At 49.6% G+C, this 17,072-nt stretch overlaps 1 protein-coding gene across 2 annotated transcripts in view; it reads right to left on the bottom strand.

The window, feature by feature from the left end:
* Positions 1-7,380, bottom strand: part of KASH5 (KASH domain containing 5) — a 29,699-nt gene extending 22,319 nt beyond the window's left edge. Inside the window, exons 1-4 of one of the 2 annotated variants that reach the window (XM_054466394.2) lie at positions 7,270-7,380; positions 4,570-4,707; positions 926-1,030; positions 213-399 (exon numbers count right to left, since the gene is read on the bottom strand). In XM_054466394.2, coding sequence (XP_054322369.1) covers positions 213-399; positions 926-1,030; positions 4,570-4,612 — 335 coding nt within the window. In that variant the 5' untranslated portion in view covers positions 4,613-4,707; positions 7,270-7,380. Of the gene's footprint in view, positions 1-212; positions 400-925; positions 1,031-4,569; positions 4,708-5,831 lie in introns of both variants that reach the window. The other variant, XM_054466393.2, reaches the window with a different exon arrangement.
* Between the last annotated feature and the right edge of the window lie 9,692 nt (positions 7,381-17,072).

The raw sequence follows: 17,072 nt of genomic DNA, 5'->3' as shown, positions 1-17,072 counted from the left end.
TCCCAGACCCCCTCTGCTTCCTCATCCAAATTATTTTGTCCTCAGACTCCCTATCTACCCCCTCTGAATCCCATCTCTTCATTTTTCTCTCCACAGCCTCGTTCCAAACACAGTAGGTCCTTGGGTCTAAAGGATGCTGGCTCCAGTAAGCAGGTATGAGGTTAGATCTTAGGAAGGACTTCCCAGAGGAGGATGAAGATATGGGGACTCACCCATGTAGTTGACAGGCAGCAATCCAGTCACGCATGACAACCAGGAAAGTGTCCAAGTCCACAGTGGCCTTAGGGCCCTCCCCATTGGGGTCCAGGCTGTTGGCCAATGTTTGGAGGCGTGCATCCTGGGGGCCCTGGCCTGTCACAGCCTCCAGGTAGGCCAGCACCTGGGCCACGGCCACAGTGCCTGGGACAGAGCATGCAGTGAGGGGGTCTGGGGCAGGTGGGGAGTGGTGGGTATAGACTGGCAGCAGCTTGGGAGCAGGATGTCACTGGCTAGGCTGGTGGCACTCCTGCTCCATGGCCCAGTGGAGACACACTGGGCAAGCCCTTTCCCCTCCTCTGAGTCCACTTTTTCACCTGGAAATGGGGCCCAGTCATCCCCCCATCACAGGGTAAACCAAAGGGGATGGACATGGGGACAGCACCAGCCATGCCCCATGCCACCATGGTGGCTGCCTCCCTCCCCTATCCCATGACCCCAAAACTCTGCCCTCTTCCATCAATGTCCCCCAAGTTTTCCTCATTCTAAAAGGCCTTCACCCCATTATCCACTTTCTTCTTCCTGAAGCTTCCCATAATCACCCACTTTGTTCTTGCAATACCCCCAAGAGGGGGCCCTAGCCCAGTCTTCTCTCTGAGGCTCCCCAATTCCCAGCCTCCACCCCTATCCTGCCCGCACTGGTCCCCAGCACCCCTCCTGCCCCCACCACCTGTCCTCTGAGGGTCACAAGCTTCGAACGTGGAGTTGAGTATTTGCTCCTCCAAGTTGACCGGCATCCCCAGCCTTGCCTCCTCAGGCTGCTCCCAGAGGTACACTGGGGAGACAAGAGGGCTCAGCTCACCAGTGAGAAGAATGAGGAAGGAAGAGGGGTGACTCCAGGTCCTCAGCCTCCTGGGCTCTACAGCCGGGAGGGAATTCACTCAGAGCACTGAGAGTTAGGGCGGGCGGGGAACAGCAGGAAGCTTCAGGAGGGGGCAACAATGTGAGGGTCTCTGAGTTACTTCCCCCCATCTTTCAGACCAGGAAGTCCCCCCTGCTGTCTTTTTGTGTCCAATTGGCTTAGGAGCCCAGAGAAGGACGCTCTGAGATCACCCTTTCCTCCTCCCCTCTCCAGCCTCCCAGGCTGGACTCAGAGAGGGACAGGGCGGGGGAGGGCAAAGAAGAGAGGATTCTGGGAGGAGCTGAGAGTGAAGGGGGGCCCAGGAGCCAGGAACAATCCAATAATGCATGGGCAGCCCAGATCGATCCCGCCTGCTGCATCTCCGGTCTCCCAGCCCACCCTGGGGACCAGGTCTCTCTCCTCCCTGCATCCCTAAGGCGAGGGTGGCATCATTGGAGCCCATGGCCAGGGGCTGAGACATGGAGGGATGGGGTAAACCAGGCAGGGTGGGCAGTGAGGGAATGGTTATGAGCTGGATCAGTGTGTCAGATAGACCTGGGTGCAGAGTCCAGCTGCACATCTGTGGGGAAGTCTCTTCTCTCAGAGCCTCGGTTTCCCTACTGGGGGGGTGGGTAGAGTGATCCTCCTCACCAGGGCTGAGTTAGCTCTGTGTATGTGAAGCACACACATGTACACACACACACACACACACACACACACACATGTCCTGGGGTCTATTTGTCTACTGTTGTAGCCACAACACCTGCAGATGGCAGGTGCTCAACAAATGCTCCATGACATAGGGAGAGATTCTCAACTGCAGGAGCCACTGGGCTGGCCCAGCCTCTCTCCCAGGGCTGGAAGTGACCTTCTAGGCTCCCTGCCCTGGCCTTGAACAGCTGGGTGCAGCAGCTCACTGAGCACAGGCTGCAGGACTGGGTAGATCCAGGGGGAAACCGAGGCTTGGCCTCAGACAAGTGGTGGCACTTGGGGCAATGGACTCAACTTCTCTTGGGCCTCGGTTTCTTCCTCTGGAAAATGGGGTTGGTGTTACCTCTTTCCTAGAGAGAAAATGAGATAAAGTCTAGAAAGGCTTTGGCAGAGGGCCTGGCACGTGGTGGGGACTCAAGAATAGAATTGAACACTTATTGAGCATTTAGTAGGTGCCAGGCCTTTTCTGAGCACTTTACATGAACTGTCTAGTAGCATAATAATAATCGATGCTATTATAATCCCTACTTTACAAATGAGGGGACTAAGGCATAGAGAAACTAAGAACTCGCCAAAGGTCACCCTGTTTAACATATGAGTCAACTTTCTCATCCCTCTAACTCTTCCGGGGTTCTTTGTAGTGAGTGAAATTTGCACCCCCCCATCTTGAACCCAGGTTTGGCCCTTGGGAAGGGGTGTGTGAACTCGCAGTTAGGGGAGACCAGGGCTTTAGCCCCAGTCTGTTTTCCTCCTCTCACTGTTTTTTTTTTTTTTTTTTTTTGAGATGGAGTCTCGCTGTGTCACCCAGGCTGGAGTGCAGTAGCGCCATCTCCACTCACCGCAACTTCTGCCTCCAAGGTTCAAGCAATTCTCCTGTGTCAGCCTCCCGAGTAGCTGGGATTACAGGTGCCTGCTACCAGGCCCAGTTAATTTTTGTATTTTTAGTAGAGATGGTGTTTCACCCTGTTGGCAAGGCTGGTCTCGAACTCCTGACCTCAAGTGATCTGCCCACCTTGGCCTCCCAAAGTGCTGGGATTACAGGCGTGAGCCACCATACCCAGCCCTCTCACTGTCTTTCTCATGTTACATGAATGAGGACCCTGAGGCCCAATGAGATCGTTCACCCAGGGCTGCTTGCCAGAGAGAGCTAAGCTGGGGATAGAACTCAGGACTGGCATCAGGTCGTGCTGGCTCTGAGGATCAGCATGTGTCTGAAGTCGCATCCCAGGATTCCCCCAGGGAGACATCATTCCTGTTCCTGAGAAAGATCTCCTTCCTCAGTGTCTCTATCTCTCTCCTCTACGTCTCTGTCCTTGCCTCTTCTTTACTTTCTCTTTGGCTCTTTCTATCTTTCTCCCAGTCTCTCTTCCCCATGTCCTGTCTCTCTGCCTCCACGTCCCTTGTCCCCGTTTTCTTCCCTGTATCTCAGTCTCTGTGCTTCCCTTCCCATATCTCAGAGACTCTCCATTCCCTAAGCCTTCTCTTTCCTTCCTCTGCTATTTCTTTTTCCCTCTGCCTTCCTCTGTCTCCATCTCTCCTTCTGGGTGTGTTCCTACCTTTCCTTCCAGAGCCTCTCGAAGCTGTCTCAGCCCTTGCCACCCGGATCCTGGTGGCTGCACGCCCTCTGCTGGTGCAGGTGAAGTTTAGATGGCCGTCACTAGACAGCCTGTCCTCTGGTTCCCACACCCTGGTGTCTGCCTCTGACACTCCTATCTGGAAAGCCTCCTGAGGTCTGGGGCTTTGTAGAAAAAGACACAGGCTGTGCCGTGGATGCCTGGGAGCCTCTAAGAAAGGCGCCCTACCATCCCCATCAGACTGGGCTCTCTCACTTGGCAGATGAGTTTCAGAGAGGCAACCCCAGTGCCTCCTCCCCACCCTCTGAAGCCAGCTTTCACACCCTTTCAGCCTATATCCATCCGTTCATTCAACAGTAACTGAGCTCCTACGATGAGTCAGGAGTTGCTCTGGGGTCCCAACCAATAGGGCACTCTCTCCTTCTGGAGCACCTGAACTGAGGCGAGTATAGATTGAAATGCTCTGTTAGCGTAAAGTACACAGTAGATCTTTAGGACTTAGTATGAAAACAACAGAATATCTGAATACATTTTTTATATTGGCTATATACTGGATATATACATATATATATCTCTATATATCTATATCCTGTATACATATATAATATACACGGTATTAGTCTGGCTATATAAGGAAAATCTATTATCACCATTCATTTCACCTGTTCCTTTTTTCTTTTAAAAATAATTAATTACCTATGTGGCTCATATTATACTTCCACAGGACAGCGCTGCTCTAGGGACTGGGAATACTAGAGTGAATAACACAGACGCTGCCTTGTGGAGCTCATGCTCTAGTGGGGGAGACAGACAAAACATGACATACACATGTGAGCACTATGAAGAGAAGTGAAGCGGGGCAGGGGAGAGAGTGTCACAGGGCAGCTGCTTTACATAAAGTAAGAAGTGCCATCTGGGCAGCGATCTGAATGGAGTAAGGGGTGCGGCTGCTTGCGCTCTCACACAGTCCAGCCTTCCCACAGGAGATAAGGGGTACAGACAGGTGGGTGGGCATACAGTAGGCACTTAATCTACCAGAGTCCCTTCCCTCCCTTCCACTCCGCACCCATGCAAAGGCTCAGCCACCCCCAGCCACCTCTCCCAAGTCCCAGAGTCGCAGCCTGGCACCCATTCACCCATGGCTCCCTCCTTACCCTCCTTGGGGCAAATAGTGTCCCAGCCACTTACTTTCCGCAGTGGGGCCACCCACCGGGCCCTCGGGCAGGTCCATGGGCCACCCCTGCCGCGGTGCAGCTGCTGGCAAAGCTACCAGCCTCCCTCCTTCACGGGGAGGGACGGGAAAAGGACCAGCTGGCCCGAGCACTCCTGGAAGCAGAAGCAGGGGAATGGTGTCCTCAGAGCAGCCACCAAGGGTCGGGGCCTGCCTGGCCCCACCTGTGCCCCAGGACCTCTGGGTCCTCACAACCTGTTTGTCACCCCTGCTGGGACCTGAGCAGCTCTGCTCTGACCTGTTTTATGGATTGGAGGTGTGGGCTGGGGAACGAGGTGGCTGACATCAAAGGGGCTAGCGGGTGGGTGGGGGAGGTCACTGCCTCCCTTTCTTCACATGGCTTGTCGCCAGCCCAGGCTGCCTGCTCTTCTTCCCGGGCCTTTGTCCCAGCCTCCTATCCCCAGGCTTGCCCTCCAGTCTGTCCCCACAGGACCCCAGAGCTGACCTGCCCCTCCCCTGCTAAGTACCCTTCCCTGGCTCCCCGAACCCTGGGGACAGGATAGACCCTGGCCCTGACGCCAAGGCCCTGCACGGCTGACCGCCCACCTCAGCACCCCAAATTGCACATGATGCTCCAGCCACTCTGAGCTGCGGACCGCTCCCACGCCCAGGTCTCTGCCTCAGAGGCCCTCCTGCATCCTGCCTCGGCTTCACGTGGCCTCTTCTGGGAAGCGAGGGGCCGTGTCTGGCTCCCACACGGCCCTGGGCAGCTGCCGTTCTTGCCGTATCAGCCTGGATTTGACCGGCTGGCTTCTCACGGGAGTTTGATCCTGACTTGCCCCTGCTCCTGATCCTCCCATGGCTCCCTAATGCCCCCGGACTAAGTTCCAGTCCCTCAGGCTAGAGTGGCTTCGAGCAGTCTCCGAAGCTCCTGCCTCTTCCTGTCCCTTCTCTCCATCGGGCAACCCCTAGGTCTCTCCTCATCACGGCCCCAAACCTGCTGCTCCCCTGGGTTCCAACTCCGGATGTACATGGTCCCCCAAGCCCAGGCCACCTCCTCCTCGTCCCTGCCAGCCCCACTTGCAGCTGCTCTGGGCAGTCCCTGCAGCAGTGACAGGAGTTTGGGGGTCCCCATCCTGCCTCCATTCCACCCAGGCTGACCCAGCACCTTAGTGGCCGCACTCTGGGGGCTACAGAGAGACCTGGGCGCTGCTATCATCACAGCGGGCATGGGCGCCCCTTGGGGCCACCAGTCGAGCCTGGGCTCGCCTGTCCTCACCCAGTTCCCCCAGCGCCTGCTCTCCCCAAGCCACGAGGGCCCGCTGCCACCATTCTGGAAACACGGGTATTTGAAGAGAGGCCCTTCTAGGGTCTGGAACACCCTGCAGGGTGCAAAGGGGGGCGATGGCCTTGGCTGGGCCCTGGCGCACGGGGTGGGTTCGGGATGGAGTCCTGAGGGACCCCGGGGGTGTTGGTTGATCTCGGGGCTCTGACAGGACTGGGACGGGGACACTGAAGCAGGATGGGGCCCTGGCAGGAGCTCTGGGTGGTGTGGGCCTTGGTGGGCTTTCAAGGGCTCTGACAGGATTTTGGGGGGGTCTCTGGCTGGATTTCTGGGGAGTGTCTGGCTGGATTTTCGGGATTTTGATTTCTGTGGGGGTCTCTGACTGGATTTCAGGGGTCTCTGGCTGGATTTCGGGGGTCTTGATTTCTGCGGGGGTCTGATTGGATTTCTGGGGGTTCTCTGACTGGATTTTGGGGGTCTTCATTTCTGGGGGTCTCTGACTGGATTTTGGGGGTCTTGATTTATTCGGAGTCTCTGGATTTTGGGGGTCTTGATTTCTGCGGGGGTCTCTGACTGGATTTCTGGGGATCTCTGGCTGGATTTTGGGGGTCTTGATTTCTGCAGGGGTCTGACTGGATTTCTGGGGGTCTCTGGCTTGGTTTTGGAGGTCTTGATTTCTAGGTGGGTCTCTGGATTTCTGGGGGTCTCTGGCTGGATTTGGAGGGTCTTGATTTCTGTGGGGGTCTCTGAGTGCATTTCGGGGTCTCCATTTCTGGGGTGTCTTTGATGGACTTCTGTGCTCTCTGACAGAATCTGAGGTCTGACTGGGTTTGGGAGGGGAACTGCCAGGATTTCTGGGGATCTCTGACAGGAGTCTAGGTGGCTCTGCTGATTTGGGGAGAGTAATAGGATTTTGGGGAAAGTTTCTGGCAGGCTCTGAGGGAGAAGTCTGACAGAATTTCTAGACGATTCTGACAGGATTTCGGGGGTCACCTACAAGATTTCCTGGTGGACTCCTTTCAGTATTTCTGAGGGGATGTGGTCAGGATTTTTTTTTTTTTTTTTTTGAGACGGAGTCTCACTCTTGTCACCCAGGCTGTAGTGCAGTGGCGCGATCTCAGCTCACTGCAACCTCTGCCTTCCAGGTTCAAGCAGTTGTCCTGCCTCAGCCTCCCGAGTAGCTGGGATTATAGGCGCGCGCCACTACGCCTGGCTAATTTTTTGTATTTTTAGTAGAGACGGGGTTTCACTTCCCCGGGATGGTCTCTATCTTCTGACCTCGTGATCTGCCCGCCTCGGCCTCCCAAGTGGTCAGGATTTGGGGGGCCCTGACGCAGGGGAATCTCTCCCACAATATGGGGGGCTTCACTAGGATTTCGGTAGGGGCTGGGAAGGGCCATTCTGGGGAACCTCGCCGCGGGGCAGGGCGCACCTGGAGCCACGTCCTAGTCTCGAGACACAACGGACGTCCACGAACGACGAACGGCAGTTGAGTTGGGGGAGGTGCGCGTGAGCTTTTCCCGCCAGAAAAAGCAAAAGGAGGCAAGGGGTCGCGAGTGCGCGTGCGCAGCGTCTGAGCCCCGCCCCTCCCCGCCCGGACTCCTTCTAAGACGCAGGTGCACACCAGCGGCCGACCGGTGTCACGCATGCGCACTGGCGGAGCGGGCGGTGGCCACGGAGTTTGTCTGGTGGTGGAAGGCGGGGGTGGCTGCACCCGCCATGCTGGGGCTCGTGTTCTTCTCTTCGGCTTCAGGCTTTGGTGAAATGGGCTGGGGAAGGGGGAATTGAACTGAGAGACTCCTTGTCCGTCCCCCATTTCTTTCTTTTTTTTTTTTTTTTGAGTTGGAGTCTCGCTCTGTCGCCCAGGCTGGAGTGCAGTGGGACAATCTCAGCTCACTGCAACCTCCGCCTCCCGGGTTCAAGCGATTCTCCTGCCTCAGCCTCCCAAGTAGCTGGGATTACATGCGCCCGCCACCACACCTGGCTAAGTTTTGTATTTTTAGTAGAGAGGGGGTTTCACTACTTTGGCCAGGCCGGTACCGAACTCCCAACCTCAGGCGATCCACCCGCCTCGGCCTCCCAAAGTGCTGGGATTACAGGCGTGAGCCACAGCGCCTGGTCTGCCCTTTTTATGTATTGCCAGATTTTCTTTTCTTTTCTGTAAGATCCCTGTTGGGTTTTGTTAACAAGGCTATGCTGATATCTTACAATGTGTGGAGAAGTGTTCTCTCTTTTTCTATTCTTTGAAAGTGCTAGTGTAGGATTGATGTTATTTATTTTTTATGTGTTTGGAAGAAGTCACCAGCCATCTGGACCTAGAGTTTTCTTTGTGGAAAGACTTTAAATTACAAATTCTATTTCTTTTATAAAAATACAACTATTCAGATGTTCTATTTTATTTCTGGTAAGTTGTGGTTTTGGTAAGTTGTGGTTTTCAAGGAATTTTTTCATTTTATCTAAAATTTCAAATAATTTGCATAAAGTTCATAATATTGTCTTTTTTTGGAGGGGGAGAAACACGGTCTTATGTTAGGCTGGTCTCGAACTCCTGGCCTCAAATGATCCTCCTATCTTGGCCTCCCAAAGTGCTGGGGTTACTGGCAGGAGCCACCATGCCCAATCTTTTTAATATCTGTAAGATCTGTGGTGACGGATATTAATGGTTTGTGCCATCTCTCTTTTCTCCACTCCCTTCCCCTCTGCTCCTCTCCTCCCCTTCCCCCACGCCCCTCCCCTCATCTCCCCTCCCCTGTACCTTTCTCTCCCCTCCCCCCTTCCCCTCTGCTCCTCTCCTTCCCTTCCCCCACGCCCCTCCCCTCATCTCCCCTCCCCTGTACCTTTCTCTCCCCTACCCCCCTTCCCCTCTGCTCCTCTCCTCCCCTTCCCCCACTCCCCTCCCCTCATCTCCCCTCCCACCTCCCTTCCCCTCCCCTCCCACTGCCTCCCCTCCTCCCTCCCCTTCCCCCTCCTCTGTTTTTGAGACAGGTTCTCACCCAGGCTAGAGTGCAGTAATGTGATCCTAGCTCACTGCAGCCTCCACCTCCTGGGCTCAAGTAATCCTCCCACCTCAGCCTCCTGAGTAGGTGGGACTACAGCCATGTGCCCTCAAGCCCCTGATCTGCTGTTCTTTTTCCAGCTTTTTCCCCCCAACTTCTTGAGGTGAATGCCTAGGTCACTGATATTTTTAGGTCATTAGGCCATTGATTTTTTTTTTTTGAGACGGAGTTTCACTGTCATCCAGGCTGGAGTGCAGTGGTGCGGTCTTGGCTCACTGCAACCTCTGCCTCCCGAGTTCAAGCGATTCTCCTGCCTCAACCTACTGAGTAGCTGGGATTACAGGCGTGCCCCGCCATGCCTGGCTAATTTTTTGTATTTTTAGTAGAGTCGGGGTTTCACCATGTTGGCCAGACTGGTCTTGAACTCCTGACCTCAGGTGAGCCGCCTGCCTTGGCCTCCTAAAGTGCTGGGATTAGAGGCGTGTGCCACTGTGCTGATGCCAGGTCATGTGTCCAGCCAGGTCATTTGATTTTTAAAGATCTCTTCTAATACATGCATTTAGAGCCATCATTTGCCTTCTAAAAACTTCTGTAGCTACACTTGACACATTTGTTATGCCGCATTTCTATTATTATTATTATTTTTTGAGACAGAGTCTCCCAGTCTGTCCCCCAGGCTGGAGTGCAATGGCACGATCTTGGCTCACTGCAATCTCTGCCTCCTGGGTTCAAATGATTCTCCTGCCTCAGCCTCCCGAGTAGCTGGGATTACAGGCATGCGCCACCACACCTGGCCAATTTTTGTATCTTTAGTAGAGATGGGGGTTTCTCCATGTTGGCTAGGCTGGTCTCGAACTCCTGACCTCAAGTGATCTGCCTGCCTCAGCCTCCCAGAGTGCTGGGATTATCGGCATGAGCCACCATGCGTGGCCACGTTTCCATTATTATTCAATTCAAAATATTTTCTAATTTGACCTGAGTGATAATTTTTAGAGATACATTGGTTGCTTTCCAAATATTTTATGACTTCCCTGCTACCTTTTTATTATTTATTTATTTTTGAGATGGATTCTCGCTTTGTCGCCAGGTTGGAGTGCGGTGGCGTGATCTTGGCTCACTACAACCTCTGCCTCCTGGATTCAAGCGATTCTCCTGCCTCAGCCTCCTGAGTAGCTGGGACTACAGGCACACACCACCACAGCCAACTATTTTTTTTTTTTTTTTGTATTTTTAGTAGAGACGGGGTTTCGCCATGTTGGCCAGGATGGTCTCGATCTCTTGACCTCATGATTCGTTTGCCTCAGCCTCCCAAAGTGCTGAGATTACAGGCGTGAGCTACTGCGCCCGGACCCCTGCTATCTTTTTATTATTGCTTCCTACTTAATTCACTGTGGTCAGAAAACATACAAACATACTCTATATTATTTCATTTCTTTGACATTTGTTGAGATTTGCTTTATAGTCCACGATTTGGTCTATTTTAGCAAATGCTTCATGTATATTTGAAAAGAGTGGCTGGGTGTGGTGGCTCATACCTGTAATCCCAGCACTTTGGAAGGCCAAGTTGGGCGGATCACCTGAGTTCAGGAGTTCAAGACCAGCCTGGCCAACATGGTGAAAGCCCGTCTCTACTAAAAATACAAAATTAGCCAGATGTGGTGGCATGTGCCTGTAATCCCAGCTACTCAGGAGGCTGAGGCAGAATTGCTTGAACCGAGGAGGTGGAGGCTGCAGTGAGCTGAGATCGCGCCACTGCACTACAGCCTGGGCAAGACAGAGCGAGACTCCATCTCAAAAAAAAAGAAAAAAAAAAAAAGGCCAGGCGTGGTGGCTCACGCCTGTAATCCCAGCACTTTGGGAGGCTGAGGCCGGTGGATCACCTGAGGTTGGGAGTTCGAGACCATCCTGGCCAACATGGTGAAACCCCATCTCTACTAAAAATAAAAAAAATTCGTCAGGCATGGTGGTACACGCCTGTCTTCCCAGCTACTCAGGAGGCTGAGGCAGGAGAATTGCTTGAACCTGGGAGGCAGAGGTTGCAATGAGCTGAGATTGTGCCACTGGACTCCAGCATGGGCAACAAGGGTGAAACTCTGTTTCAAAAAAAAAAAAAAAAAAGGAAAAGAACAGAGTGTGTATCCTGCAGGTCAGCTATGTCAGGTCAAATTTGTCAATCATGCTGTTCAAATCTTTAATATCTTCACTGTTTGCTTCTTGTACTGAATGACTGTGGATTTTTCCATCTCTCTTTTCAGTTCTGTCATTTTTGCTTTATATATGTTGAAGCTATATTATTAAATGCATACAGATTTAGAATGGTTATATCCTCCTGGTGACTTGACCCCTTTATTACCTTGAAATGTCGTTTTTTACTTCTAGCAATGCTTTTTGCCTTAATGGCTACTTTGATGTAGAGATTGCTCCAGCTTTCTTTGGTTAGTGTTTATATAGGGTATCTTTTTCATCCTGTAACTTTCCATCTTCTTGTGTGCTTATATTTAAGGCATGTCTCTTGTGACAGCATATAGTTGGGTTTTGTTTTTATGCTGACTGCCGATTTTTGACTTTACCAAAACTCTTAGTGAAGTGTAATATTTATACAGAACAGTCCATAGATCATAAGTGATAAGCTTTATGAATTTTCAGAAATTGAACACATCTGTGTTATCTAAACCCAGATCAAGATACAACATACTACCTGCCTCCAAGACTCTTCCTCATGGCTCCTTCCAGTCCCTACTCTCCTAGGGGTAACTTTTACCCTAATTTCTTTTCTTTTTCTTTTTTTTTTTTTTGAGACAAAGTGTCCTTCTGTGGCCCAGGCTGGAGTGCAGTGGCGCAGTCTCGTCTTACTGCAGACTCTGCCTCCTGGGTTCAAGTGATTCTCGTGCCTCAGCCTCCGAGTAGCTGGGATTACAGGCATGTGCCACCGTATCTGGCTCATTTTTGTATTTTCAGTAGAGATGGGGTTTCACCATGTTGGCCAGGCTGCTCTCGAACTCCTGACCTCAGGTGATCCGCCCACCTCAGCCTCCCAAAGTGCTGGGATTACACGCATGAGCCACTGTGCCTGGCCTACCCCAATTTCTAATGGCATAGATAAGCTTTATTTGTTTTCTTATTCAGAATAAATAAAACCATACAGAAACATTTTTGTTTCTGGTTCTTTTGTTAAATGTCGTATAAGAGTCAACCATGTTGTTGCATGTAGTTGTAGATCAGAAAATCTGTGCCTTTTATTTGGAGTATTTAGTGTCAGTTACTTAAAAATATCTTTATACAGTATTAAAAAAATCTCAAACATACATAAAGTAAACATAATGAACCCATATATACCTAACACATAGCTTTAGCAATTATCAACGTTCTGCCTTTTTTTTGTTTTTTTTGGAAACAGGGTCTCACTCTGTTACCCAGGCTGGAGTACAGTGGCACATTCTTGACTGACTGCAACCTCCACCTCCCAGGCTCAAGCAGTCCTCCCACCTTGGATCTGTGAGTTGATGTCTTTCATCAATTTTGTAAAATTCTTGCCCAGGAGTTCTTTAGTATTGCTTCCTTCTCATTGTCTTTTTCCTCTCTTCTAGGACTCTAGTATGTATTTCTTAGACCTTTTAACCATGACCTGTATGTCTCATATGTTTTTAATGTATTTTCTACCCTATTTCTGTGTAATTTAATCTAGATCTTTTCTATTGATCTGTTTTCCAGTGTGTCTAACCTGCTGTGGGACTAATCTACTGAATTTTTATTTTAATTAATTTATTTTTAAGCTCTAGAATTTATATTGGATTCTCCCTCCTCCTTAGATTCCAGTTCTCTGATGAAATTATCCATCTTTTCATCTATTTTTGGGGAACATATTAGAGTTATTTGAAAGCCTGTATCTGAGAACTCTAATATCTGGATCACCTTTGGGTACATACTTCTAGTGTATATTTTTTTCTCTTGGTTTTCTGTCATTTGGTCTTGTTTCCTGGCAAGACTGGTAATTTTTAAATTAAAATATAAAAATTGGATGGTATTATCGTCCCTTGGAAAGAATTTAATTTCCTTGGCTGGGCGCATTGGCTCATGCCTGTAATCCCAGCACTTTGGGAGGCTGAGATGGGTGGATCACAAGGTCAGGAGTTCAAGACCAGCCTTGCTAATATGGTGAAACCCTGTTTCCCGTGTTCAAATGACTCTTATGCCTCAGTCTCCCGAGTAGCTGGGACTACAGGTGGCTGCCACCATGCCCAACTAATTTTTGTATTTTCAGTGGAGACAGAGTTTCACCATATTGGCCAAACTGGTCTTGAACTCCTGACCTCAGGTGATCCACCTGCCTCAGCCTCCCAAAGTGTTGGGATTACAGATGTGAACCATCGTGCCCAGCTTGTATTCAGCTTTTATATTTTTTGGTGGGGAGTTAGTCAGCTACTACCTATTCCATCATAGTGGCAAGCAAAAGTCTGGATAATCTTTTTGATGAGTAAATACATATATGTTACTTCTTTAATTGTAACACTTAGCTCACTTCCCGTTTTAAATAGAATAACATAAAAACTCCTCACTATGCCCCAAAGACCCTGCATGGTCTGCTCTCCCGTACCTTACATCTACTTTTGTGATCTTATCCCCTATTTATCTCCGTAAATAACTGCTCTGTCCACCTTGGCCTCCTTGTTTTTGATCAAGCCAAGCCATTTCCAACCTCAGGACCTTTGCACTTGCTGTTCCCTCAGCCTGAAAGTCTCTTTCTCCAGATTTGCCATGGACAGGATTTGCTCCATTACCCCAGTTCAGTCTCTGTGTATATATCAGAGTGCCTCCCTATGTGTGTATATCAGAGAGACTACCCTATCTAAGATGAGCTCGGTCCCCTTGGAACTTCCTTTCTGCCTCATATTGCTTTATTCTTCACAGCATTTGCCATTGCTTGATACATATTTATTGTTTCTCTCCCCCACCAAATCCCATGATGCTGGGGCATTGTTTATTCACTGCTTAATCCCCACTGCTTAGAATAGTGTTGGGGGTCTGGGCACATTGATTCATGCCTGTAATCCCAGGACTTTGGGAAGCTGAGGCAGGCAGATCGCTTGAGCCCAGGAGCTGAAGACCAGCCTGGGTAACATGGAGAAACTGCATTTCTACAAAAAAAATTTACAAAAATTAACCAGGCATGGTGGCATATGCCTGTGGTCCCAGCTACTCAGGAGGCTGAGGTGGGAGGATCACCTGAGCCCAGGAGGCAGAGGTTGCAGTGAGCTGAGATCACACCACTACACTCCAGCCTGGGCGACAAAGTGAGACTCCATCCCCTGTCCCCCTCCCCTGCCAAAAAAACCCAAAGTCTTATAAATTAACACTTTTTTTCCAGTCAAAAAATCAGGATAATATCAGGGAATACCAGACCTGGTAACTGAGTAGATGTTGGGGGTCTCACCCAGGTGTGTGAAGCCACTGGGAGGAAGATGCTGAAATAGTCTGAGATGTAGTGGTTGTGGGTGGGTCCATGGGATTTTCTTGGGGGAAGCGAGGCCCAGGAGATAGTGGTCCATCCCTATCCTCTATTGCTTTCTTCCTCTCTAATTGAGCTAATGCCCAGTTAAGTCTTCAAAGATCTTGAGCACTGAGAGGCTTTCAGGCCCCCTCCTCCTCTATAACATAATAATGTAAAGTGGAGACCAGCTGCTAGTAAAGCACTAAATGCAAAAGGTAAAACTATAAAGTTAATAAAAGAAAACGTAGGAAAGAATTAATGACTTCTTTTAGGGATCCCAAAAGGATGAATCATAAGTCAAAAAAATTAATTTGATTACATCAGTATTAAGGGTTTCTATTCATCAAGGATCCCAAGGGCCAAGATCATGAGAGATGAGATGATGGACCAGTGGAAGATATTTGCAGTGTCTAAAATTGACCAAGGGCTGGGCGTGGTGGCTCATGCCTGTAATCCCAGCACTTTGGGAGGCCAAGGCAGGCAGATCACCTGAGGTCAGGAGTTTGAGACCGGCCTGGCCAACAGATTTTGTATTTTTGTACTAAAAATACAAAAATAGCCAGATGTGGTGGAGCATGCCTATAATCCCAACTACTTGGGAGGCTGAGGCAGGAGAATAGCTTGAATCTGGGAGGTGGAGGTTGTGGTGAGCTGAGATCGCACCACTACACTCCAGCCTGGGCAACAGAATGAGACTCCGTCTCAAAAAAAATAAATAAATAAAATTAAAAAAATAAAATTGACAAGGGTTTAAAAGGTAGGTGATTGAAGGAACTCCTACAAATCAAAAAGAAAAAGATAACCCAATGGAAAAAAATGACCAAGAATTTACAGAAAAGCAGGCAATTTACAGAAGGGGAAATCCAAAAAACTAACAAATATGTGATAAGGAGCTCAAAAGATTAGTAACCAGAAACATTCCAATTAAAGCAACAGGAAACTACCCTTTTTAGATTGGCAGACTTCAACAAGCTGAATAATGCTTTATCATTTAGAGTTTGATCAGAGAAGCAGATCCATTGTGACTTATACAGTTCATCCTTGAACAATCCCATGTAGCTGGGATTACAGGCATGCACCACCACGCTCAGCTAACTTTTGTATTTTTAGTGGAGATGGGGTTCCACCATGTTGGTCAGGCTGGTCTCAAAGTCCTGACCTCAGGTGGTCCTCCCGCCTCAGCCTCCAAAAGTGCTGGGGTTACAGGCATGAGCCACCGTGCCCGGCGATTTTACTTTTTTTAACCCTCTCCTAACTTCCTCTGATTTCCTTAATAACGTTTTCTTTTCTCTAGCTCACTTTATTGTTTGACTGTAGTATATAATACATATAACACAGCCAGGCATGGTGGCTCACGCCTGTAATCCCAGAAATTTGGGCCGCCAAGGTGGGCTGATCACTTGAGCCTAGGAATTGGAGACACCCCTGGGCAACATGGTGAAACCCTCATCTCTACTAAAAATACAAAAATTAGCCAGGTGTGGTTGTGAGAGCCTTACCTGTGGTCCTGCCTACCTGGGAGGCTGAGGAGGGGGTCGCTTGAACCAGGGGCTCAAGGCTGGAGTGCGCTATGATTGTGCCTCTGCACTCCACCCTGGGGGACAGGGCAAGATCCTGTATCAAAAAAAAAACCCAAAAACATGTATCATAAAATATATGTGTTCATCTACTGTTTATGTAAAGCTTCTGGTCAGTAGCACGCTATTAGTCATTAAGTTTTTGGGGAGTCAAAATTGATCTTCAGATTTTTTACCTCACAGGGGGTTAGTCCCCTAAACCCTGAGTTGTTCAGGGTAAACTGTTTAATAGAGTTATTAATTAACTAATTGTTTTAACAGTTTTATTGAGTTATCATTCACACACCACATAATTTACCCATTTAAAGTGTATAATTCAGTGGTTTTCAGTATACTCGCAGAGTTCTACAATCATCACAATTAATTTTAGAACATTTTCATCACTCCAAAACAAAGCCCCACATCTCTTAGCCATTATCCCTAACTCAACCTTCCATTCCGTGAAGCCCCACATAACCATGAATCTGCTTTCTGTCTCTGTAGATTTGCCTTGTTAAGTAAATTTTATAGGAAGCCATTGGTTTGGACTGAGCTCCTGCACTAGGCCCAAGAGACGAGCAGAGTCACTTATGTTACAGTTCCACGTCAGCAAGCTGAAACTAAGTGATATGACCTCTGAGAATTTAAGGGAGACAGGAGAGAGAGATAATAGCCACATCTTCTAGCTAGCATGGTAAGGAAGTCCCCTCTGTTTTAACATTTACAAGTAAAGTAACTTTGTTTGTTTGTTTTTTGAGACGGAGTCTTGCTCTGTCACCCAGGCTGGAGTGACAGTGGTGCGATCTCGGCTCACTGCAACCTTCGCCTCCTGGGTTCAAGCAATTTTTCTGCCTCAGCCTCCCGAGTAGCTGGGATTACAGGCACCCACCGCCATGCCCGGCTAATTTTTTGTATTTTTAGTAGAGATGTGGTTTCACCGTGTTGGCCAGGCTAGTCTCGAACACCTGACCTCAGGTGATCCACCCGCATCAGCCTTCTGAAGTGCTGGGGTACAGGCGTGAGCCACCACACCTGGCCACAAGTAAAGTAACTTTGAAATGACCAATTGGGGCTGGGCACGGTGGTTCATGCCTGTAATCCCAGCACTTTGGGAGGCCGAGGCGGGCGGATCACGAGGTCAGGAGATGGAGACCATCCTGGCTAACATGGTGAAACCTTGTCTCTACTAAAAATA

The sequence above is a fragment of the Pongo pygmaeus genome, chromosome 20 (assembly GCF_028885625.2).
Source record: "Pongo pygmaeus isolate AG05252 chromosome 20, NHGRI_mPonPyg2-v2.0_pri, whole genome shotgun sequence".
In the NCBI taxonomy this organism is placed as follows: domain Eukaryota; kingdom Metazoa; phylum Chordata; class Mammalia; order Primates; family Hominidae; genus Pongo; species Pongo pygmaeus.
This window is presented reverse-complemented; position numbering and strand designations above follow the sequence as displayed.